Genomic DNA, 26,043 nt, shown 5'->3' with positions numbered 1-26,043 from the left:
GAAGTTTAATAAAAAGGGACATAAAAAAGAACCAAACAGACATCCTGAAGATGAAAAATATAATGACAGAACTGGAAGCAAAAAGAAGAAAGAATTGAAAAGGAGTTAAGAAAGCCTACATGAATTATAGGACCAAAAAGTGAACAAATAGTCACATCATGGAGACAAGGGAAGAAAGCTTGTTATAAGAAATAATAGTTGAAAACTTTCCAAATCTTGGGACAGATATGAACACTCAGGTATAGGAAGCTCAAAGGATCCCAAGCAAGATCATACCAAAGCAGATTACTCTGAGACACAATATAATCAAAATGTTAAAAGTCAAACACAAAAGAACTTTGAAAGCTCAAGAGATAACTCATTACATACAAGTGAACACTTACAAGGCTATCAGCAGCTTTCTCTATAGAAATTTTTCAGGCCAAGAGAGAAAGGATGATGTATTCACAGTGCTGAAAGGAAAAAAAAAGGCCTTCCAATGAAGAATACTATACCTGACAAAACTATCCTTTAGACGTGGAGAGGTAAAGACATTTCCAGACAAAAACTGAGGGAGTTCATCACCACTAGACCATTGTTACAAGAATTGCTAAAGGGAGTTCCTCAAGCTGAAATGAAAGGATGCTAAGTAACAATATGAATACAAATACAAGTGTAAAACTCATTTGTAAAAGTAAATATATAGTCAAATCCAGAATACCCTAAAACTATAATGGTGATTTGAAAAATAAGCTTTATCTCTAGTAAAAGAAAAAAAGGTATAAAGTGTGACATCCATTAAGATAGAATGTGGGTGAGGTGAAGTAAAAGTGTAGACTTTTTTTTAAAGGCATAGAGTTTTTTGGGGCACCTGGGTGGCTCAGCCAGTTAAGCGTCCAACTTCGGCTCAGGTCATGACCTCACAGTTCATGGGTTCGAGCCCTGCATCGGGCTCTGTACTGACAGCTTGGAGCCTGGAGCCTGATTCGGATTCTTTGTCTCCCTCTCTCTCTGTTCCTCCCCTGCTCATGCTCTGTCTCTCTCTCTCCTTCAAAAATAAATTTAAAAAAAATTATTAAAAAAAGCATAGAGTTTTTTAATGCATTGAAGGTTGCTTGTTATCAGCTTAAAGTAGACTGTAATGTCTATAAGATATCTATAGAGAAAGGAATTTATATTGCTATGCAAAATAAATCACAAAGAAAAACAAGAGAGAAGGAAGGAAGGAAGGAAGGAACAAGAAAAAGTCAGAAAACAATAAATGAAATGGTAATAATAAATCCTTACTTATCTATACTTACTTCAAATTTAAATGGACTAAATTCTCCAGTCAAAAGACAGAGTGCCTGAATGGATTAAAAACAAGATCTAACAATATGGTGCTTACGGAAGAATCACTTTAGTTTTAAGAACACACATAGGCTGAAAGTGAAGGGATGATAAATGACTATGTTAAGAGAAAAGAAAAATGTCAAACAACCTACACTACAAAAGTTAGGGAAAAAAAGAGCAAACTAAACCCAAAGTTAGCAGAAGAAATAAAGATTGGAGGAGAAATAAATACAGATTAGAAAGACAACAGAAAAAAATCAATGAAATGAAGAGCTGGTTTTTTGAAAAGGTAAACACAATTGACAAACCTTTAGCTAGATTAACCAAGGGAAGAAAAGAGAGAGGACTCAGTAATAAGAATTACAAATGAAAGAGATGCTGGTGGTTTAAAAAATTTTTTTTAAAGTTTATTTACTTATTTTGAGAGAGACAGAGACAGCACAAGCAGGGGAGGGACAGAGAGAGAGGGGCAGAGAAACCCAAGCAGGCTCCCTGCTGTCAGCTTAGAGCCTGACGTGGGGCTCGAACCCACGGAACACGAGATCATGACCGGAACTGAAAGTGAGTCGGATGCTCAACCGAATGAGCCACCAGGCACCCCAAGATGCTGGTGATTTTTAGCAAACATTTAAAGAATTAATGCCAGGGGCGCCTGGGTGGCTTAGTCAGTTAAGCTCCGACTTCGGCTCAGGTCATGGTCTCAGGTCATGGTCTCGCTGTTTGTGAGTTCCAGCCCGTGTTGGGCTCTCTGCTGACAGCTTGGAGCCTGGAGCCTGTTTCGGATTCTGTGTCTCACTCTCTCTCTACCCCTCCCCTGTTCACTCTCTGTCCCTCTGTCTCTCTCTCTCTCACTCAAAAATAAACATTAAAAATTTTTTTTTAAAGAATTAATGACAATTCTTCTCAAACTCTTCCAAAAATTGAAGGGGAGGGAACACTCCCAAACTCATTTTACGAGGCCAGCATTACCCTAATACCAAACCCAGATAAGGACCCTATAAGAAAACCACAAGCCAATATACTTGATAAATATAGATGCAAAAATTATCAACAGATTACTAGAAAACTGAATTTCGACAACACATTGGAAAGATTATAAACCATGATCAAGTGGGATTTATCCCTGAGTTGCAAGGTTGGTTTAACATATGCAGACCAATAAACATGATATACCCCATTAACAGATGAAGGGGGGAAAATCACATGATACTCCCAATAGAGGCAGGAAAAACATTTGATGAAATTCAACTTTCATGGTAAAAAACTTCCAACAAATGGGGTATAGAAGGAACATACAATAAACTAAGGACTATGTATGACAATTCCACAGCTAACATTATACTCAGTGGTGAAGTCAGTTCCTGATTTTTCTCTAAAATCAGGAACAAGATAAGGGTGACCACACTCATCACTCCTGTTGAATACAGTACTGAAAGTCCTAGCTAGAACAGTTAGTCAAGAAAAAGAAATAAAAGACTTCCAAATCAGAAAGAAAGAAGTAAAATTGTCTCTATTTGCAGATGACATAATATTATGTATAAAAAAACCTAAAAACTGCACCAAAAACCTGTTGGAATTAATAAATGAATTCAGTACAATTTCAGGATACAAATCAATATAAAAATCAGTTGCATTTCTATACACCGACAATGAACTATTGGGAAAAGAAATAAAATAATCTCCTTTACAATACCTCTAAAGTAAAATATATAGCAATAACTTAACCAAGTGAAAGATCTGTACACTGAAAACTATAAGACTTGGATGAAAGAAACTGAAGAAAACACAAATAAATGGAAACATATCCCATGTTCATGGATTATAAGAATTAATATTGTTAAAAATGTCTGCACTATTCAAAACCTCAATAGATTCAGTACAATCCCTATCAAAATTCCAATGTCATTTTTCACAGAAATAGAAAAAAAATACTACAATTTGCATGAAACCACAAGAAACCCGAAATGGATAAAGCAATCTTGAGTAAGAAGAGCACAGCTGTAGGTATTACAATTCCTGATTTCAAATTAGACTACAAAGCTATAGAAATCAAAGCAATGTAGTATTGGCATGAAAACAGACACTGTAAATCAATGGAATAGAATAGAGAGCCCAGAAATAAATCCATGCACATATGGTTAACTAATATTTGATAAGGGAGCCAAGAATACTCAATGGAGAAATGACAGTCTTTTCAATAAATAGTGTTAGGAAAACTGGTTATTCATATGGAAAAGGAGTACAATTGGACCCTTGTCTTTCACCACTCATAAACTTTAACTTAAATGGATTAAAGATTTAATCATAAGGTTTGAAGTTGTAAGAGTCCTAGAAGAAAAACAAAGGAAAAGCTCCTTGACATCAGTCTTGGCAACAATTTTTGTATATAAAACCAAAAGCACAAGCAGTTAAAGCAAAAATAAAAAATTGGGTCTACTTCAAACTAAAAAGCTCTGCACAGCAAAAGAAATAATCAACAAAATGAAAAGGCAGCCTATGGGATGGGAAAAAATGTTTGCAAACTAGATAGCTGATAAAGAATTAATATCCACAATATAAGAAACTCATACAACTCAATAGCAAAATAATAATAATAATATGATTAAAAATAGATGACCTGAAGAGACATTTTTACAAAAAAACCCGACAACATACAAATGGACAAAGGATACATAAAAAGTTGTTCAGTGTTATTAACCATCAGGGAAATGCAAACGAAACCCATAATGAGATATTACCTCACACCTGCTAGAATGGCTATTGTCAAAAGACAAGAGAGATATTAAGTATTAGTGAGCATGTGAAGAAGAGGGAGCCCTTTTACACTGTTGGTGGGAAGTAAACTGGTACAGCCACCGTGCAATTAAAACAACAATGAGGTATCATTATAAACCTATAAGAATGTTTAGAATTACTCATTTATTGCTGGTGTGAATGTAAAATACTCCAAAAAAGGCTTATAAGTTCCTTTTAAAAGTAAGAATGACCTTAGCATTACAACCCAACAATTGTATTCTTAAGCATTTGTCCCAGAGAAATGAAAATGTATGTTCACACAAAAGCCTATACATGCATGTTCATGGTAACATTATTCATAATACTTAAAGTGTGGAACTAACCAAATGTCCTTCAATGATTATTGGTAGTTATTACTGAATGGTTAAACACACTATAGTACATCCACATCTTGGAAATAACACTCAACAATAAAAAGGAATAAACTATTGTTTATTCTTGTGCTTATCAATATAACTTGAATGAATCTCAAGGAAATTGTGTTGAGTGTAAAAGTCAATTTCAAAAGGATATATACTTCATGATCCCTTTTATATAACATTGTGAAATAACAGAATTGTAGAAATGGAGAACAGAATGTGGTCGCCAGGGCTTAGGTATGGAGCATGGGAGTGGGAGGGTATGAGTATAAAGTGATAGCAAGAAGGAGTCTTGTGATGATGGTGCAGTTAACTATCTCCACATGTGGTAAGATTGTGTAGAGCTACACACATACACACACACATATGCATGTAAACTGGGGAATGTAAATAAGTTCTACAGATTGTACCAATGTCAATTTCCTAGTTTTGATATTATACTATAGTTTTGCATGATGTTAACATTGCGGCAAGCTGGATGAAGGGTGCATGAACCTTTTTGTACATATCTTTGCAACTTCCTATGAATTTATAGTAATTTCAAAATATACTCCTAAAAACTGCAAATAAGTAATGAAAAGAGGAAATATTAAAAACATCCTTAGAAAATTCACATTTTCTTTAAAGAAATGTGGCTGAATTCTCAAAAATAATAATGGAAACAAGAGAAAATGGAAAGAAAGTAATCCCAATATATAGTTAGATTCAGTGAAAATATCTTTAGGTCTAAAAAAAAAGATGGCTGGTACAAAAAAACCCCACAGAATTTGGCACTACTAAAATAAAAGGTATTCCTTATGTTGCTGAGAATGATCCCAGATGGATGGTTGGAGATGAAGGAAGAAATATAGCAATAAAAATAGTAAATATGTGGATACATACAAATGTATGCTAATGCCAAGGGTGATAAATGGAATCAAAGTATTCTAAGTTCCTTGCAAAATCTGAGATGAGGGGAAAGGACCAGTGACTTAATGCGGCTAAGTCAGTATTAATTTATCATCTCTGGAAAGTCACAAAAAGAATATTACAAGTGTGTAAGACTTTCAGATTAGCATAAGGAAAAGTTGAATGAATTTTTGTTAATCCAAAGGAGAAAAATGAACAATCTTGACAAAATAAATAGAAAAGTGAGTGATACAAGATTGGATGAATTTTTCCTCAAGCTATCAGAATTTATTGTATAGCTATTAAGATATTGTAATGATGGTGAAGTTTGGCAAATAGATTAATGAAAGAAAAATGTAAGTTCTAGAAATAGGCCACTTGATTTATGACTCTTAGGGTGCTAGAATAGTTAGGACTTAACTACGTAGCAGTGTTCACCTATGATAGTCCAATCTATCCATCAACAATTTAAAGTTATGCTTGCCATAGAGACAGAAATGTGTGCATCCTTTCCTTAGATGATTAGTTGTAAGAGGAAGTAATGGACACGTACTATTAAATTTCCTCATTATTCTGTCATGCTGAAGACTCTGTTTTCATTACATATTCTTTACAAATGATGAAAGGCTAAAACAAATAAATTCATACTCAACTGAGAGACATCCTTCTTCTTATCATATGTATATACATACACACATACATACATACGTACATACATATATCTGCTACTTCCATCATGGGTTGATTTAACTAATTTCTTTGAGTTTGGAAGTGCTTTATTATTTCTGCTGAGTATCACCTATATTTTACTCCTACAGTGGTATTTTCAAGTAAGACTCTAGAAATTCCTACCTAACACCAAATAAGTTGCTTTGATAGATGTTTATGTTGAACAATATAATACCCTAACTGAAAATATTTCCATGTGGTATGTTAATATTTTTCACTGGGAACCTTGATATTTTCCTGGAAATTTAATTATAAGCTTGTACTTTTATATGAAGATTTTCTCAAAGTAGATACTAAATACTCAATAATCTGAAAGGAAACTTGTGTATTAGAGGAAAGATTAGTAGACATTAGACAAATGTCTAATTTAGATTTCATCACTTGTCATCATTCGATAGTTCCACTGGTTAGATTTACTTATTTGCCTATATTATGAAAAGGATTATAAAACAACTTACTTTTTACTTTCCCTAGATTATCTAGATTATATTCCATAATACACAACAAGGCTAATTAGATGGCTTTTATTACTTATTATAAATAAGTATTATAAACCTAATTGTATATTAACTTATATTTAAAAAGGGACAAGAGCCTTTTAAAATAGGAATACAGATTTTCTTTTTCCTAGTCCTGTATTGTTGTGTGTGTGTGTGTGTGTGTGTGTGTGTGTGTGTGTGTTGGTTTGCATTGGTGGGTTGTTGATGAGGGGCAGGTAACCAGAAATACGCAAGGATTTAACAAACACCTTTGTAAAAGTGAACGTACACTAGTTGGGTTGTGCATCTTGTATACAAGCCTTTAATTTATAGTGAATGATTACGTAAAATACCTGACACTTGTACATATTGGATTCAATACATGATAGTTTAATCACTGCTATTCACTTTGCTTCCTTTTCTGTTGAGATCATTGTTCCAATGAAATCTTGGTTTTGATAGGGAAGTGAGTTTAGGGCAGGTGTGGGCATGGTTCTGAGGTAGAAGAAGGTTGAATGACCAGCAGATAATTTGAGTTCTATGAATAGAAGGATTTGACAGAAAAACATGAAACAGATGCTTTTCCCCTTCTCACTTGTGCATGGAACCCTAGATGCTGCATTGGAACTTCTTCCTGGCCAAAGGCAAAACCCATAACAGAGCTTAAAGGTGTAACGAGGCAGGGGAAAAAAACAAAACAAAACGAAACAAACAAAACAAAAAAAATCTCCTTGTTCTACTTCCATTCAGATAAAATGAAGGAGAGAAAGGAAAGCATGGGTTCCAGTGTGGGTGGAAACCAAATGGGATTTGATCAACTTAGGAATGGTGGCATAAATTTAAAATGTTTCAGAAAAGTGTTTCTGGGACAACTGAATTTTAAGTGGACATTCTCTCATGAATTTTTTGGTAGCCCAATGTCCATTACCTGCCTATATATGACATTAGTTGGGTAGGGGGGTGGAGTGGGTGTTCAAAAGGTTGAGATTTCAAATGCAAATTTTAATAAGATCTAATTAAAAAGAAAAAAATTGAAACGTGCAGATTTAGACTTAATTCAACCATCAGATCCTAAAACAGTTTCGAACTAAAATAACATTATACATATAATAATGTACCATATAGAATTAATATTTAAAATATTTATGTGTGTTAGGGGCGCCTGGGTGGCTCAGTTGGTGAAGCGTCCGACTTCGGCTCAGGTCATGATCTCACAGTCTGTGGGTTCGAGCCCCGCATCGGGCTCTGTGCTGACAGCTCAGAGCCTGGAGCCTGCTTCCGATTCTGTGTCTCCCTCTCTCTCTGCCCCTCCCCTGCTCATGCTCTGTCTCTCTCGGTCGCAAAAATAAATAAAAACATTAAAAAATTAAAAAAAAATATTTATGGGTGTTGAGTAAAAAATATATCTGATTGACACCACCTCCATAATGGAGTATAATGTCCTGCATATTTACTGATTTAACAAAAGGACTATATAATGAGAAAGCTAGATTTTAGAAATGGATTTGTTTCTTGATAACTTTCTCCTGAGGTTAAGAGGAACAAAAGTAGTACTTACCTGTTAGGGTAATGAAATAAAATGTAACTTAATCCCAAGGAAGTAATTAAGTAAAGTAATTTTGGGGCAGAATGCCATACTGTCTGTATACTCTGGGACCCAGAGCAAGGATTCTTAATTTGGAGTCAGTGAAACCCATGGGTGGATAAACAAAATATTATGTAATGTTATGTTAAATTTGGCGTTTGTGTGTACATATGTGCTTTTCTGTTTGTTTTTTGACCAAGGGATCCCATAGCTTTCATTAAATGAAATGATCTTTTATTAAAATAATTTCTACTATTAGCTGATTACTATTCCAGTTTTAATAATGACTCTGTGATGAGCTACCTCCTCACTCGATTTTGCTTGGACATTAAAATAAATAGTGTTTTGAGACAGTCGTTGTTAGTATTCATTTTCCAGCTCGTTAATTTTGATAATGTTATATATAGTACCCAGTTGTCTTATTATTAGTTATAATGGCCCTGAATTCCATTTGTCTTTACATGTTTGCATCCAGTAATTGCTTAATGATCTATGTTCTGTAGTTTTTCAAAATTTTTTAAAAGAAAGTTATCTTCCTATGTATATTTTTAAACTTAGTGTATTTGAATTGGTACCAGTAACGAAATTGTAATTAACAAGGGAACAGCTATTAATGCAGGGGACTGTCTCAATATATAGTATATTCATGAAGTTAAAGACTGTAGTTGATAATAAACTATATTAAGAGGACATCTATTAGTTTCATAACCAGAAAAATAAAGCCAATAAAAAGATGCAATGTGCATATATAGCATCAAAAATGTATGCTATAAAAATGTGATAGAAATGGTAATGATAGTAGTAGTAATAACATATAAACATATAAAATATTATGATGCAAATAGATCAAAGTAATCATAAATGTGAAAATATTAGCTAACACATCTTTTGGGTGGATCATTAAGGGTTCAGTCAGGAAAACAGAAGCCACTCTATGTATCTGGGTCTTACAGGGTTTATGTGATGGTGAGTTAGAAGGGGGGGCACAGAGGCCAGGGAAATGCTGCTGAAGGTTGTGCGGCTTTCACCAAAGGCAGGAGGTGGTGACCCTGAAGATCTCTGCCTGGAACACAGAAGCAGGTGGCTCTCAAATGCTCGCCTGGAAGCTGCTGCAGTTCTCCAGTATCTTTGGGAGCTTCCAGAGTGATCCCAGTCTGCAGTGGTTTCTACAAACTTGCTGGGAAACTTCTGTGAATCTCTCATCTGCCCCACATATGCTTGCATTTAACTCTGGAGAATAATTTCTTCGGCTTCTCTCTCCTATTTCCCAAGTCTCCTATGAATTCCTCACACTAGGAAACTTTAACCCAGATCATATAAAGGAGATTCTGGGAGACAGTTTCCAGCCTATCAGCGTAGGCTACATATATCCCAAGCACTTTATGAATGCTTTGCAATCATTTTATTTAATCCTCTTGGCAACTCTATGATCTAGGTAGTATGTATTATCATTTACAATTAGTAGATGAAGTATTGAATGTTAAAGTGATGGTCTTACCCAAAGTCAAACAGCTAATAAGTAGAAGATGACTTGAAGTGTCCATCTGATTTCAAAGCTTTGGTGTGTAATCATTACCTTATCCTGTGTCTTTTGCATTTCGTTTACATTAGTAATATTATTGATATTAGTTAAGTATGAATGAAATCCTCCATTGGTGACAGTTAATACATTCTGTTTGTAACTTGAATGCCTCAAATTTAACTAAGCCTGTGAGTGCAAATAGATCACATCAAAATTAATACCTATATTTTATTAATCCCCAGGTCCTTAGACTAAAATTTCCACAAATGTTTTTGTTCTAGGGCAGGAGTGCTATTACCACTTCCATTGTTATTTCAATTTTTATGTGCCCACAACCAACATTTCCCAGGGATCCTTGGCTAAAGGAAGACTTGAAAATCTCTGAAGCAGCAAATTAGGAGGACGCCCCACACTATAGGCCGGATTCCTGGGTGAAAAGGGGGCAGGCAAGGCCATTAGTAGAAGAGGCGAAGGCATGCCCTCTCCAAATCTTTTCCAAGTTCAGGGCAGCCATTGAGCTGTTGGCCTGAGCTCTAAGGAGGGCTTTTGTCATTGAGCTGGAAGTCGGGGGCCCGGTGCATTGTCCTCAGAGCTGGGGAGCAACTCCACGGTGCGGTTCCAGCATCCCCATAGGGTCTGAGGGTGGAGGCTCGCGGTATGTTTGTTGGGCGGGGCAAGAGGGGTAGGTTTCTGGCAAGGGGCGAGGCTCCGGAGACACAGGGATATCCTGACACCCTGCAGCCAGCTCTGGGGCTACAGGACGGGGTGGTGGTAGTGAGGCGTCTTCAGGGTTTGCCCTGATTTCCGGCCTTCCAGGAAGCTTGCATCCCGGGACAGGTTTGGGGTGCCTCCCCCCCAAAAGCGGTGTCGGTGGCTTTCCTTGGGGCAGTTGCGAAGATGATTGCATCCCCAGGCAGTAAAGGCGTCAAGTTACCCAGGGACTCTGCCCCCTAGGAGCTCGCACGCGGTTAGGTCTCCCGGGTCGGCGGGTGGGTACGCCCTCGACGCCAGCTCGTCGTCGGAAGGTGCACGCTGGGGTGTGTCTGGATCTGCGCCTGCGCCGGGCCTCCATAGAGGTAGAGCGCGAAGCTTCGAGGGAGCGCAGTGTGCCTGCCTGCCTGCCTTGTAGGAGCTCGCGCTGCAGGCTCTCTTGGCCGCCACCCAGCACAGCTCACGGTGGCCAATATAGTGCGGACAGCCAGGCGCAGCATCTCCATCTCGGTCAGGTTCAAGCACCCAGGGAATTTCATGTCACAGCTCTTGCACTGATGGTAAGAATTGTAGCTAAGCCCCCATCCCCCCGTACCCCCACTGGAAGCACAGAACATTTCCTCCTCGTGTTCAGCCTCCTTACCTGACACCGATTGCTGTTCTGGAATTGCTTCTTCCTTGTGTGAATAATCCTTGTGAAACTTTTCTGCAGTCGGGTTTCTATCTCCAGCCTGACATCAGGTGCATGACTCCTTTCTCTTTTCTTCAATCTGTGTGCCCCTCTGTTCTCTTTGTATATAAATCTTGGGTGGAGGAGATCATGGTGGTGGAGATCAACCTTTTTGTTGCCAGAGCATCTTTGCAAATACAAGGATTTAAATTTTCAGGTCTGAGAAGAGAGGTTTCTATCCAGTTCAAGTGCTCAAAATTATTCTTGTTCTTTGTTGGTGGATACATGGATTGAGTGGGAGGATAATTCCTTTTATAAATACAATAATCTAAAGCTAGGCTATTGTCCAGCCAAGGTACTCAACATACCCTATTGCAAACATTAACTATTTTCATTTTGTTTATGACTAAATTTATCCTGTGTCTTTACTATATATTCATTGATGGAATACAAGGATATCCAAAATTAGTTACGAGACTAGTGATATTTTTAAAATTTAACAATAATTACTTGGCTTATTAAGACTGTGTGACCCATCTTCTAAAGACAATATAGGAACACTTTATTTTATTTTAAAAGTAGGAAAATAGACACAGAAACTTTCCATCTAAGTTGAAAGGTAAAAAGGAGTGCATGAGATCTTCAGAGGTTTCAGATTAGAAATTACTGTGGCTTTAAAGCTTTATTATCTGACCTGATTTTGCTTTATCTGAGTGCCCAGGCCTTCTGTGACAAGAGTAATCCAGTTGGTTCTTCTATTTCTTTTTCATTATTTGTAATGTATGATGTATTTAAATAGAATATGATACATCTATAGAGGCAGAAGTCAAAATATTTTAAATTACATTCCACTGATGTATAATTGGGGTTTAAATGAACCCTGCATTGCTTTAACCACAGTATAGGAATGACCTCTTTAGTTATAATTAATAATTGAGATCTTAAATAAAAGAAATAAAGAAGACCTGTGCCAACTGGTTGCTTGCTTACTTTTTCAGCATATAAAAAAAAATCACAGTTGTCTGTTAAATATTTTGCTACATAGTATTTTTGTGGTAGAAATCCTTTGCTCTTTTTAGCTCCAGCTCTATGTTCAATCTGCACGTTTTGGAGATACTGTGAATTATTTTATCCATGTCTCTGAAATCACCTTGGAATCTTGTCATCTACAAGGTCCATTTAGCCTCTACTCGGGTAAATCAGTGTGTTCCTAGATTGTTGGCAATGTGAACAAATATCCCAGAGATATCATGACAGCAGTTTCTTGTATAGGAAATTTGAAGAGTGTTTTCTTCTGGGCTAAGAAATCTATGCATGCTTTAATTGTTGTTAATTAGGACAAAAAGAGACTTTAATTATTATTATGTACCTGGGGTCAGTAAACTAAGAACTCATTTTTTCATTTATTCATTCATTCAGTACCAGCTATGAGCTCTGTAGAGTTCTAGGCTCTAGGGAGAGAGTAGAGATCTCTCTACTCTCACGCTTTCAGTTCTGCGGTAGAGGGTGAGCAGAGGCAGGCACAAAAAGATGAACAAATATTAAATGAGATGATTCTGGAGAGTGCTAAATGATAGGAAGAAAATAAGATAATGAAGTGATAAAGACTTATGAAGTTGGGTTAGGGGAAGCTTCTCTTAAGAAGATATCATTAGAGACAAATGATGACAAGCCAGGCACCTGAACATCTGAGAGAAGAGCATTCAAGGCAGAAGAAACAGGCCACCAACATAAAAAGACAATGGTAGGGGCGCCTGGGTGGCGCAGTCGGTTAAGCGTCCGACTTCAGCCAGGTCACGATCTCGCGGTCCGTGAGTTCGAGCCCCGCGTCAGGCTCTGGGCTGATGGCTCGGAGCCTGGAGCCTGTTTCCGATTCTGTGTCTCCCTCTCTCTCTGCCCCTCCCCCGTTCATGCTCTGTCTCTCTCTGTCCCAAAAATCAATAAAAAAATGTTGAAAAAAAAAATTTTAAAAAGACAATGGGATGGGGAATTTCCAGTATCCCTTCTGTTAGTACTCCTAATATCTGATTTTCTGGCCCACTCATAAGACATTGTTTCTTACAGAATCTAAACTGAAAATAACAATTGACAGACTAGAATTCTGGGCTAAAACTAGCAAGGTGAAACGTGACTGATGTGAATGTACAATGGTGCATACAAATTCACAAACCTAGTTACACAGCACAAAAGATATCCACGTGGCTTGGCAGCTGTTCTTATGAGAACAGTTTAATTGACCACAAATTGGAGCTTGCTCTTTGCTGTTCCTGACTAGAAAAAAAACAATGTATAGATATCACCCTTCGGCAGCTTTCTGCCCAATTTAAGGCATCATTATAGCTACCCCAAAATGGAACAGTCTGCTTCAGCAAGTAGAGAAATCTCCATTGCTTAACTCACTAAAAAAAAGAAGAATGATTACCCATCAGGGCTTTGGGAAAAAGTAAATATTGTTTGGAGACTAGTTTAAGACATTTTTTGGTTTCTGTGAGTCGGTGGCTTATTAACTTGCTTCTAATGTTCATTCCAACAATTTTTTTTTTCATTTTGGGATATGGTTAAGAAGGAAAAAATAACGTTTGTATACAAGGTATATGGTGAAGTCTACCAAAAGTTTAGTTTGTAATGTATTTCTCAAAATAGTAATCTGAAGTTTAAAATTCTTGGGCTATAATTTAAAAAATTGTTTTTTTATTATGTTTCTTTATTTTTGAGAGGCAGAATGCGAACGAGGGAAGGGAAGAGAGAGAGGGGGACACAGAATCAGAAGCAGGCTCCAGGCTCTGAGCTGTCAGCAGAGAGCCTGACGCGGGGCTCGAAGTAACAAACCTCCAGGAGATCATGACCTGAGCCAAAGTCGGATGCTCAACCAACTGAGCCACCCAGGAGCCCCTTGGGCTATAAGTTTTAAAAGAATTTAGATCAAAGTTGTAGTATTTCTTTGGCCAAGTAGAATAAGAAAAATAAATGTAAGTAAATATTTCTTGGCTTTGTGTTAGCTGTGTAACATAGTTTATTCTTCTGTACTTCACTTTCCTCACAAGGAGGACAATAGCTTGTACCTGCCTGAAAAGATTATCATTAGGATTAAATCATTTGGTGTATATAAAGTAGGTAGAGCAGTGCTGGCAGTAGTAAGTACTATGTAAGTGTTCACAATTATTATTAGATACACATATATGCTGTATTTTGCTTTCAGGAATTAATGACCAAATTAATAACTGAGACACCTGACCAGCCAATCCCATTTCTCATTGACCATCTTCAGTCTAAACAAGGAAACCGTGGACAGCTTCAAAGAACTTTATCTGGATCTGCAGCTCTCTGGGCAGAAAGTGAAATAGCAGGTAAGTAAAAAAAAATATATTTTACAGTTGGTTTTGTTACATTTAATTAAAAAATGTACAATAATCTTTCTGATTATAAGATAAATGTAAATGGTTACTAAGGGTTTCATGTATTCATTTGTAACTTAACCCATATGCTAAAGTTTCATTCATGTATGGAATTTAAGAGACAAAATTAACGAACAAATGAAAAAAGACAAAAAAGAGTCTTAAATGCAGAGAACACACTAGTGGTTGCCAGAAGGGAGGTTGGGGGGAGGGGTGAAAAAGATAAAAAGGATCAAGAGTACATTTATCTTGATGACCACTAAGTAATGTATAGAATTGTTGAATCATTATATTGAACACCTGAAACTACTACAACCCTGTATGTTAATAATACTTAAATAAAAAAAAAATAATTTTCCATAAGATACTCTTGAATTTGAACATATTGTTATATATTATGCTATGTATCATGCTTCAAGATATGAGAATCTGTATATTCCATTTTAATAGAAGCTTCAGATTTGCACAAAAAGGTTTCATTCCATATTAATTAAAACTAACTTTATTTTCTTTTCATAAAGAATTTGAATTCAGTGCTTATAGCTTATCTGTAGAAAGGTAAACAAAGATTTTTACGAAGTTACCTTTCACTTTGTCCAAACTAACAATTATTCTCTATTTCCCGTGGCGCCCGTTGTTGTCTTATGTAGTAAGTTCACCCTTACGTGGATTCATTTACTCCGGTCGTTGGGGAACCAACCTTACCAAGTCTGCAATAGCCTCATCTCCCCAATAAGCACTGACTGAGAGAACTGGGTAGATTTGACTTTGATCTTTGCTTATAGAATGTGTCCGACACTTTTTTCTTCTACGTACTGGCTTGTTGGTTTGCCATTTACTTATGAAACCAAATCCCCTATGCCTGTTGCATCAGTAGGCAACTCCTTGCCTAATTCCCATGGAAATCTGTTTGATATGACTCCACATGTTTTCCTGGAATGACATCTTCTTCACTTCTCTCATCCTTTTCATGCTCTATGAGATCCCATGAAAGGATTTTGGTCTTCTTTGGCTATATTCTCATACTGGTACCTTCTTGAGACCATGTTTCAAAGCCACACTCAAGTAGGTAGGGAATAGGGTATCCTCTGAAAAATGTAGAGCTCTCTGGTATCAGTTATCCATACAGAAGTATCTGCATTATATAGGAAACTAGGATATGAACTTTTGGCATATAAAAGAGAGAATCTTGCTTTTTCCTGGCCTCACTTTCTTGGGTTTAGATTTTAAGTAGCATGGGTATATAGGCATGAACTTTGGTTTGTAGGTGCAAAGTTGGCACTCATCATGTAAAGGCAGACCATATGAAACTTACGAGCCCAGTGAGGTCGTATGAGCCCACATTTATAAATTGTAGTATCTGGAGAGATAGTAGTATGTTAAACTCTGCAGTTTTAATCATCACACATTTAGGAACTCATACTTTCTGTGGATCAGAAGTCCATACCTGGAGCAACTAGATCCTCTGTCTAACCTCACAAGGCTGGAAATTAAGATATTGGCCTGGTTGCATTCTCATCTGGAGGTTGAAATAAGAAAGATCTGGCTTCCAAATTCATTCAGACTGTTGGCAGCATTAATTTACTTGTGGCTGTATGACTGAGGTTTCCGTTTTCTTGCTGGATTTTAGCCCGGGGTTGCTCTCAACTCATAGATGCAATTCACGGTTCTTTGCCATGTGGCTTTCACATCATGGAAGCTGACTTCCTTAAAATCAGCAAGGGACTTTCTCTTATTCAAGTCTACTGAGCATATATAGCATAATCATAGCATTGACATCCTATCATCTTTACCATATTCTGTTGGTTTGAAGCAAGTCAGAGGTCCTATCTACTACACTTAAGGGGAGGGAATTATATAGGGCATAATGTCAGGGGCAAAGATAATGGGAGTCATCTTAGAACTCTGACCAGCACAAGTACTGCTTGGAGAGGGTGAAGGAGGGGAGGAGATTTTTTTAACCCCCAATGTACTGACTTGGGTAATGTCATACGTGCATATTTCACAAAGCAAGATGGAAACAGAGGAGTAAATTTATGAAGGACAATAATAAGTCCACTTCCTATTGATCACTTTGAGTTTCCTATGGGGCATTTTAGTAGGTATTTCCAGCAAGCAGTTAGATATGAGTCTAAAACTCTGGGGACAGGTCAAGGCAGGACTTACAGAGTGGCATTCAGTATGAAGCAAGTTATGATAACCAATGGAAGAAATTGTGGTCAAATTTGTAGGTAAAGTAGGAGATGGACTGGGGGAAGCAAGTGTGGGATTACATCTGATGCCTACAATTTTGTCTTTTTATTAAGAAGTGAGATTGTTTGATGGAAGTATTACTCAGCAATCAAAAAGAATGAAATCTTGCCATTTGCAACTACATGGATGGAACTAGAGGGTATTATGGTAAGCGAAATTAGTCAGAGAAAGACAAATATCATATGACTTCACTCATATGAGGACTTTAAGATACAAAACAGATGAACATAAGGGAAGGGAAGCAAAAATAATATAAGAACAGGGAGGGGGACAAAACATAAGAGACTCTTAAATATGGAGAAAAAACAGAGGGTTACTGGCGGGGTTTTGGGAGGGGGGATGGGCTAAATGGGTAAGGGACATTAAGAAATCTACTCCTAAAATCATTGTTGCACTATATGGTAACTAACTTGGATGTAAATTTAAAAAAATTATAATAATTTAAAAAATTTAAAAAAAAGAAGTGAGATTGTTTGCTGAGGACAATAGGATTGGGTATTGGATAGGGGAGATTAGAGTGAGTGATGCCAATTGTGTAAAGTCACCAAGGAGAAGGAAACAAGAATTGACAAAAGGAAAAAAAAAAGATTATGAGGCAGTTCTGGGGCCTCTCTGAAGTTGAAGACATGAGTTAAACATAGAAACCATTAGCACGGTTGTGCTATTTCTCCAACAGTGCCCAGAAGTAGTGGGAAGCAAACAGGGCAGACAGTTGGAGGGACCGATTGAGAATTGTGGTTGTGGCACGGCAAGGGCGAAGGGCAAAATAACAGTTTAGCACAGCAATTGAGGACATTTGGGAGCAATTTATGCAAGTGATTGAAGCACAAGGTCTGGTATGAGAAGGTAGTGAGCAAAGATAGGAAAAGAATTAGACAAAAAAAGCAGATCAGAGAGCTAAAGACCTTTAGAAGGCTGGTGCGGTGTAGGTGCAGTGAAAATATGAGAGATGTAGAAGGACAGGGGATTGTGGTATTTGAGATAAAAAAACAGGTGGAATGAATCCTGATGATGAGACTGTCCTGTTGGTAGCTTTAGTTTGAGGGTGTCTTAGTTATTAGGGAAGTGAAGCTTTTTCGAGTTAGGGAGGACAAGGAAGTATGGGACTTCATGCATGATTTATCTGAGGATTAAGAAGATGAAGCCAGAGTTTCATTCAAGTTGTTGAAAAGTTAAGGGAGACTGTGCCAAGGTCTTAAGTCGGGCTGTGGAGTAATCAGGAGCAGAAAGATGGTAACAATGAAGAGTACTGAATAGTGTAAGCAGGCAGCATATACTGCAAAAGAGAAGGGACTTCCCACTTAACATTGTTGGGCCAGGAGAACCCAATCTTTGGTGGGTACCACATGGGACAACGAGCCCTCCATTCCAGGAAGCTGCAGAGGAGGGAGTGCTCTTGGGGAAAGAGTGAGGTGTCTCTTCAGACATGAGGATAGAGAAATGTTTGTTTACCATGGAATGTATGCCCCAGAAGGTGAAAAGGAAAAATTTTAGAGAGAAAGAGTATGACAGGAGGGAGAAGTAAAGCATAGGATAATTCTTGGGTATGAATATAAGTGGTGACGTTATAATTTAGGTGACAATAAGTAATGCCAGTTTACATCTTGACTGCAGTTTTGAATTGTTTTCTTCTGGTGCATCTTCTAATTAGCAAGAAAATATGTTAATATTCAAGGTATATTGGTATAATACCTTTTGAAAATATCTGAAGTTGTCCTTTTATTGCCTTTAAATATATCTAGCAATGCGGGACACAGCATCATCTAAAAGTCTGTCATTTAGTATTGTTGAGGAGAAACTAGAAACCTGCCTTATTTTTATTTCTTTTTCGATATTCTAATTATTTTTCTTAAATACTTATGGTTTTTTTTCTTTATTTGTGATATTGACAAGTTTTCCTGGGTCTATATCTAGATGATTATCTTGTTAAAATTTTTTTTCTTATATTCAGTGACTCTTTTCAATCAGCAAATCTAAGTCTTCAGCCTAAAACTATTTTCCTCTTGTGTACTTAGATATTGCTTCTGTTATATTTGTTTTTTATTTTTTCTTCAGGAAAATCAACTATGTGTAAATTGAGTTTGCTTTACTGTTCTTCATTCCTCCCATTTCATTTCACATTATATTTGCTTTTTTTTATTGACCGACTTCTAGGGAAATTTGGCAAAGTGTGCTCTCTGTGTCACTGACTCAATTTTCTGCAGTATTAGTTTTCTCTTTCTGGCTTTGAAAACAAATTTAAATGGTGGTATTGCATTTTGGTTTATTGTCAGAATTTCCTTATCTTCTTTATCAATTTCTGTCTGAGGTTATATTTTATTGTCGGTTGGTTGGTTAACCTGTCGCCTCTCACATTTCTTTTTGTTTCATACAATCCATTTTCTTTTATTTTTATTGAGAAGGCAAATTAATCACGTTCTAAAATTTTAAGGTTTTTCATAGTAAATCTTTTCTAAGATTTCTTTTTTGGAGGTATCGCAATTCTGGATTTTATTTATTTTTTAAAAGTATAATTTATTATCAAGTTAGCTAATATACAGTGTATACACTGTGCTCTTGGCTTCAGGAGTAGATTCCCGTGATTCATTGTTTACATAAACACCCAGTGCTCATCCTAGCAAGTGCCCACCTCAGTGCCCATCACCCATTTCCCCTCTTCCCCACTCTCCCGCCCCCCCAAAGTTTGTTCTCTGTATTTAAGAGTTTCTTGTGGCTTGCCTCCCTCCCTGTTTGAAACTGTTTTTTCCCCCTTCCCCTATCATCTTCTGTTAAGTTTCTCAAGTTCCACATATGAATGAAAATATATGAGATCTGTCTTTCTCTGACTGACTTACTTCAATTAGCATAATTCCCTCCACTTCCATCCACATTGTTGCAAATGGCAGGGTTTCATTCTTTCTCACTGACAAGCAGTATTCCATTGTATATATAAACGATATCTCTTTTATCCTTTCATTAGTTGATGGACATTTGGGCTCTTTCCATAATTTGGCTGTTGTTGACAGTGCTACTGTAAACATTGGGGTACGTGTGCCCCTATGAAGAGGTACTCCTGTACCCTTTGGATAAATTCCTAGTAATGCTATTGCTGGGTCATAGGGTAATTGTATTTTTAATTTTTTGAGGAACCTCCACACTGTTTTCCAGAGCAGCTGCACCAGTTTGTATTCCTACCAAAAGTGCAAGAGGGTTCCTTTTCTCCACATCCTTGCCAACATATGTGGTTTCCTGAGTTGTCAATTTTAGCCACTCTTGACCAGTGTGAGGTGGTATCTCAGTGTGGTTTTGATTTGTATTTCCCTGATGATGAGTGATGTTGAGCATCTTTTCATGTGTCTGTTGGCCATCTGGATGTCTTCTTTGGAAAAGTGTCTATTTATGTCTTCTGCCTATGTCTTCACTGGATTCTTTGTTTTTCAGGTGTGGAGTTTGGTAAGATCTCTATAGATTTTGGATACTAACCCTTTATCTGATATGTCATTTGCAAATATCTTCTCCCATTCTGTCAGTTGCCTTTTAGTTTTGCTGATTGTTTCCTTCGCTGTGCAGACACTTTTTATCTTGGTGAGGTCCCAGTAGTTCATTTTTGCTTTTATTTCCCTTGCCTTTGGAGATGTGTCAAGTAAGAAGTTGCTGTGGCTGAGGTCAAAGAGGTTGTTGCCTGTGGTCTTCTCTAGGGTTTTGACAGTTTCCCATCTCACATTTAGCTCTTTCATCGATTTTGAGTTTATTTTTGTGTATAGTGTAAGAAAGTGGTCCAGTTTCATTCTTTTTCATGTTGCTGTCCAGTTCTCCCAGCACCATTTGCTAAAGAGACTGTCATTGTTCCATTGAATACTCTTTCCTGCTTTGTCAAAGATTAGTTGGCCATACATTTGTGGGTCCAATTCTAGGTTCTCTATCTTATTCCATTGGTCTATGTGTCTTTCTGTGCCAATACCATACTGTCTTGATGATTACAGCTTTGTAGTAGGGGCTAAAGTCTGAGATTATTATGCCTCCTGCTTTGGTTCTCTTTTTTCAACATTAGTTTGACTATTCAGGGTCTTTTGTGGTTCCATACAGATTTTAGGATTGTTTGTTCTGGCTTTGAGAAGAATGCCGGTACCATTTTGATCGGGATTGCATTGAAAGTGTAAATTGCTTTGGGTAGTATTGACATTTTAACAATATTTGTTCTTTCAATCCGTGAGCATGGAATATTTTTCCATTTCTTTGTGTCTTCTTTAATTTCTTTCATAAGTTTTTTATAGTTTTCAGCATACATATCTTTTACATCTTTGGTTAGGTTTATTCCTAGGCATTTTATGGTTCTTAGTGCACTTGTAAATGGGATCAATTTCTTGATTTCTCTTTCTGTTCCTTCATTATTGGTGTGTAGAGATGCAACTGATTTATGTACATTAATTTTGTATTCTGAGACTTTGCTGAATTCATGTATCAGTTCTAGCAGCTTTTTCGTGGAGTCTTTCAGGTTTTCCATGGAGAGTATCATGTTGTCTGTGAAAAAGTGAAAGTTTAACTTTTTCTTTGCCTATTTGGATGCCTTTCATTTCATTTTGTTGTCTGATTGCTGATGCTAGGATTTCCAACACTATGTTACACAACAGTGGTGAGAGTGGACATCCCTGTCGTGTTTCTGATCTCAGGGGGCAAGCTCTCAGTTTTTCCCCATTGAGGATGATATTAGCTGTGGGCTTTTCATATATGGCTTTTATGATGTTGAGGTATGTTCCTTCTATCACAACTTTCTTGAGGGTTTTTATTAAAGAAGGATGCTGTATTTTGTCAAATGCTTTGTTTTTATCTATTGACAGGATCATATGGTTCTTATCCTTCTATTAATGTTGTGTATCCAATTGATTGATTTGTGAATGTTGAACCAGCCCTGCAGCCCGGGAATGAATCCCACTTGATCATGGTGAATAATTCTTTTAATATACTGTTGAATTCAATTTGCTAGTATCTTGTTGAGAATTTTTGCATCCATGTTCATCAGGGATATTGGTCTGTAATTCTCCTTTTTAGTGAGGTCTCTGGTTTGGGAATCAATGGAATGCTGGCTTCATAGAGTGAGTCCGGGGGTGCCTGGGTGGCTCAGTTGGTTAAGCACCTGACTTCAACTCAGGTCATGATCTCATGGTCTGAGGTCAAGCTCTGCTTTGGGCTCTGTGCTAATAGCTCAGAGCCTGGAGCCTACTTCTGATTCTGTGTCTCCCTCTCTTTATGCCCCTTCCCTGCTCTCTCTCTGTCTCTCTCTCAAAAATAAATAAACATAAAAAAAAAGAATGAGTTTGGAAGCTTTCCTTCCATTTCTATCTTGTTGGAACAGCTTGAGAAGGATAGGTATTAACTCTGCTTTAAATGTCTGGTAGAACTCCCTGGTAAGCCATCTGGTCCTGGACTCTTATTTGTTGGGAGACTTTTGATAACTGATTCAATTGCTTCGCTGGTTATGGGTCTGTTCAAATTTTCTATTTCTTCCAGCTTGAGTTTTTATATTGTGTGGGTGTCTAGGAATTTGTCCATTTCTTCCAGGTTGTCCAGTTGGTTGACATATAATTTTTCATGGTATTCTCTAATAATTGTATTCCTGTGGTATTGATTGTGATCTCTCCTCTTTCCATTGGTGGTTTTATCTATTTGGGTTCTCTTTCTTTTCTCTTTGAGAAGGTTGGCAAGGGGTTTAGCACCCTCGTTTATTTTTTCAAAAAACCAACTCTTAGATTCATTGATCTGTTTTGTTTTTTTTTTTTTTTTTTAATTCTATATTGTTTATTTCTGCTCTAATCTTTATTATTTATCTTCTGTTGGCTTTGGGGTTTCTTTGCTGTTCTGCTTCTAGTTCCTTTAGGTATGTGGTTAAATTTTCTATTTGGGATTTTTCTTGTTTCTTGAGATAGGCCTGGATAATAATGTATTTTCCTCTTAGGACTGCCTTTGCTGCATCTCAAAGGGCTTGGACTGTCATGTTTTCATTTTCATTTGTTTCCATATATATTTTTAATTTCTTCTTTAATTTCCTGGTTGACCCATTCATTCTTTTTAGTAAGATGTCCTTTAACTTCCATGCATTTGGAGGTTTTCCAAAATTTTTCTTGTGGTTGATTTCACATTTCATAGCATTGTGATTTGAAAATATGCATGGTATGATCTCAATTCTTTTGTATTTATTGAAGGCTGTTTTGTGACCCAGTATGTGATTTCTTGGAGAATGTTCCATCTGCACTCAAGAAGAATGTGTATTCTGCTGCTTTTGGATGAGAAGTTCTGAATATATCTGTCAAGTCCATCTGGTCCAGTGTATGATTCAGGGCCCTTGTTTATTTATTGATTTTATGCCTAGATGATCTGTCCAATGTTGTAAGTGAAGTATTAAAGTCCCCTGCAATTACTGTATTCTTATCAGTAGGACTGCTTATATTTGTAATTAATTGATTTGGGTTTGTTCAAGTTGGGGGCATAAACATTTACAATTGTTAGCTCTTTTTGATTGATAGACCCCATAATTATGATATAATACCCTTCTTCATCTCTCATTACAACCTTTAGCTTAAAATCTAGTTTGTCTGAAAAAAGTATGGCTACTCCAGCTTTCTTTTGACTCCCAGTAGCATGATAGATGGTTTTCCATCCCCTCACCTTCAGCCCTTAGGTCTAAAATGAGTCTCTTGTAGAGAGCATATAGATGGATCTTGTTTTGTTTTGTTTTTTATCCATTCTGATACCCCGTGTCTTTTGATTGGGACATTTAGCCCATTTGCATTCAGAGTTATTGATAAATATGGATTTAGTGTCATTGTGTTATCTGTAGATTTTATGCTTGTGGTGATGTCTCTGGCCCTTTGTAGTCTTTTCAGCATTCCACTCACAGAGTCCCCCTTAGGATCTCTTGCAGGGCTGGTTTAGTGGTCATGAACTCCTTCAGTTTTTGTTTGTCTGGGAAAGCCTTTATCTCTCCTTCTATTCTGAGTGAGAGCCTTGCTGGATAAAGGATTTTTGCTGCATATTTTTCCTATTCAGTGCATTGAGTATTTCCTGCCATTCCCTTTTGGCCTGACAAGTTTCAGTGGACAGGTCTTCTACTACCCTTATGTGTCTACCCTTGTAGGTTAAGTCCTGTTTGTCCCTAGCAGCTTTCAGAATTCTCTCTTTATCTTTGTATTTTTCCAGGTTCACTATGATATGCCATGGTGAAGACCTATTCTTGTTAAATCTGAAAGGAGTTCTCTGTGCCTCCTGGGTTTGGATGTCTGGTTCCTTCCCCAGATTGGGGAAATTTTCAGCTGTAATTTGTTCAGTTAGTTCATTTCAAACCTTCTGCCCCTTTCTCTCTCTTCTTCTTCTTCTTCTGGAACTCCTATGATACAGGTATTATTAAATTTCATTGAATCACTTAGTTCTCTAATTCTCCCTTCGTGGTCTAGTATTTTCTTATCTTTTTCTTGGCTTCATCATTTTCCATAATTTTATCTTCTATTTCACTTATTCTCACTTCTGCTTCCTCCATCCTTGCTGCCACTGCATCATTTATTTTGCACCTCATTTACAACATTTCTTAATTTGTTGTGACTATTTCATAGTTCTTTAATCTCTGCAGCAATAGATTCTCTGCTATCTTCTATGCTTTTTTCAAGCCCAGCTATTAATCTTATGGCTATTATTCTAAATTCTTGATCAGATATATTGTTTATATCTGTTTTGAACAATTCTCTAGCTGTCATTTCTTTCTGGAATTTCTTTTGAGGAGAATTCTTCCATTTTGTCATTTTGGCTAGTTTTCTGTCTCTTATATGTTTTAATAGCTTGTTATGTGTCCTGCACCTGTGAGTACTACTGTGAGCATTAAAAAGGGGTTATACCCTCTCCAGGGCCTGGCCCTTCAGGAGGTGTTTTTGGAGTGTGTTGTATGCTGTCTGTTGTTGTGACTCTGGTTGCTTTATCTCCCCAGTCATAGTGGTGGTTTGGACCTTCTACCAGGTGTGATTTGATTTGTTCATTGAAGTAACTCTGGAAGAAATTTTAAAAAGGGGGATGGTGGTGGAAGAAGCCTTATCCCATAGAAAGAAAGAAATGACAGGGGCAGGAAAAAAAAAAGGATAAATGATCAGGCAGAGAATCAGAGAAACTATACAGCTTAATCCATAGAGAGAGAGAGAGAGAGAGGAAAATAAAGAAGGAAACACAGAAGAGATGCAAAAAGAATAGATTAAAAATGTCTACTTAAACAAGCAACAACCAGAATAGAGAAGGGAAGAAATAAGAGGAAGAAAAGGAAGAAAAAATATATATAGAAAATAAGAATTGACCAAGAATCAATTCAGAAAATGCAAAACCACTGGACCAATATCTGATGGTGTCTTGGAACTGGTGGCTGCCCTGGTCTGGAGGAGGGGCCTTCTGGTTCAGTCAGTGTCAATCTTCCTTTGTTAGATATGCAGTTACCAGGCACTGAGGGACGTGGTTTGGTATCAGTGGGTGCCACATCTACTGTGGGCCCGTTTTCTATTCCCTGAAGCCCCACCTTGTTGGGGATGGGTAGAAAAAATGGAGACATCCCAGTCTCTTCTCCCCAGACCGGTGTCCCAAACCACTCTGTTCAGGCTGCCCTCACAGTGCCGCGTGGGTGTGAGCGGGCCAGTTTGTCCCACTCCACAGTCTCCTGTGCCGCCCAGGTGCTTGGCTGGGATTCAAACCCTGATGTCTTAAAGGGTCCTATTCCGCCCACCCTGGTTCTGGGGTAGTGCTACTCCACCAGCCAGCCAACAAAGAACCTCTGACTGGCTGGTGCCTGCAGGGTCTTTTGTCCTTGGAATGTCTCTATACCTTCTTCTCACAGCACTCAGGGTAGGGGACTGCTCTCTCCCAGTGTGCCTCTGAGCTCACTACCAAGCTCCGGCTGGCTCCCCTCCTTCTCAGGCAGATGTACAGGGCAGCAGGCCCCAGTCTGGAGAAAGCCCCGCAACCCTGGGATGAGTTAGAAATTGGTTCTTTCTCCATTTTTTCTATTCCTCAGTTCATGGTTTTTCTTTTGTCCAAATACAATCCTATACTTCCAAGCCTCTCTTTCTCTTCCTTTTGTCTCCCCACGGAAGGGGATCCCTCCGCTCCATGCCTACTCTGCCCATTTTATCTCTCCCAATTCACAATCACACACCTGTGGCCTGCCAAGTTGTCCTCATGGGTCCCTGGAGATGTTTCTGTCACTCTGTAGCACGGATTCCTGGAATTCCAAGTCTTCTGGCTTCAATACTGCTGTTGTTTGAGGGATGAGGGAACTTCGGGTCCCCCTACTTCTTTTCAAAAATTTTAGAGCGACAGAACAAATCATGACTGCTACTAAAA

General features: G+C 37.6%; 1 protein-coding gene across 1 annotated transcript in view; it reads left to right on the top strand.

Moving 5' to 3' along the window:
• Positions 1 to 26,043, top strand: part of CF2H8orf34 (chromosome F2 C8orf34 homolog) — a 164,353-nt gene that overhangs the window by 66,355 nt on the left and 71,955 nt on the right. Inside the window, 1 exon segment of the mRNA XM_049633303.1 lies at positions 14,250 to 14,397. Coding sequence (XP_049489260.1) covers positions 14,250 to 14,397 — 148 coding nt within the window.

Source organism: Panthera uncia, chromosome F2 (assembly GCF_023721935.1).
Source record: "Panthera uncia isolate 11264 chromosome F2, Puncia_PCG_1.0, whole genome shotgun sequence".
Lineage (NCBI taxonomy): Eukaryota > Metazoa > Chordata > Mammalia > Carnivora > Felidae > Panthera > Panthera uncia.
Note: the sequence above shows the minus strand (reverse complement) of the source record. Positions and strands in the feature narration are given on the sequence as shown.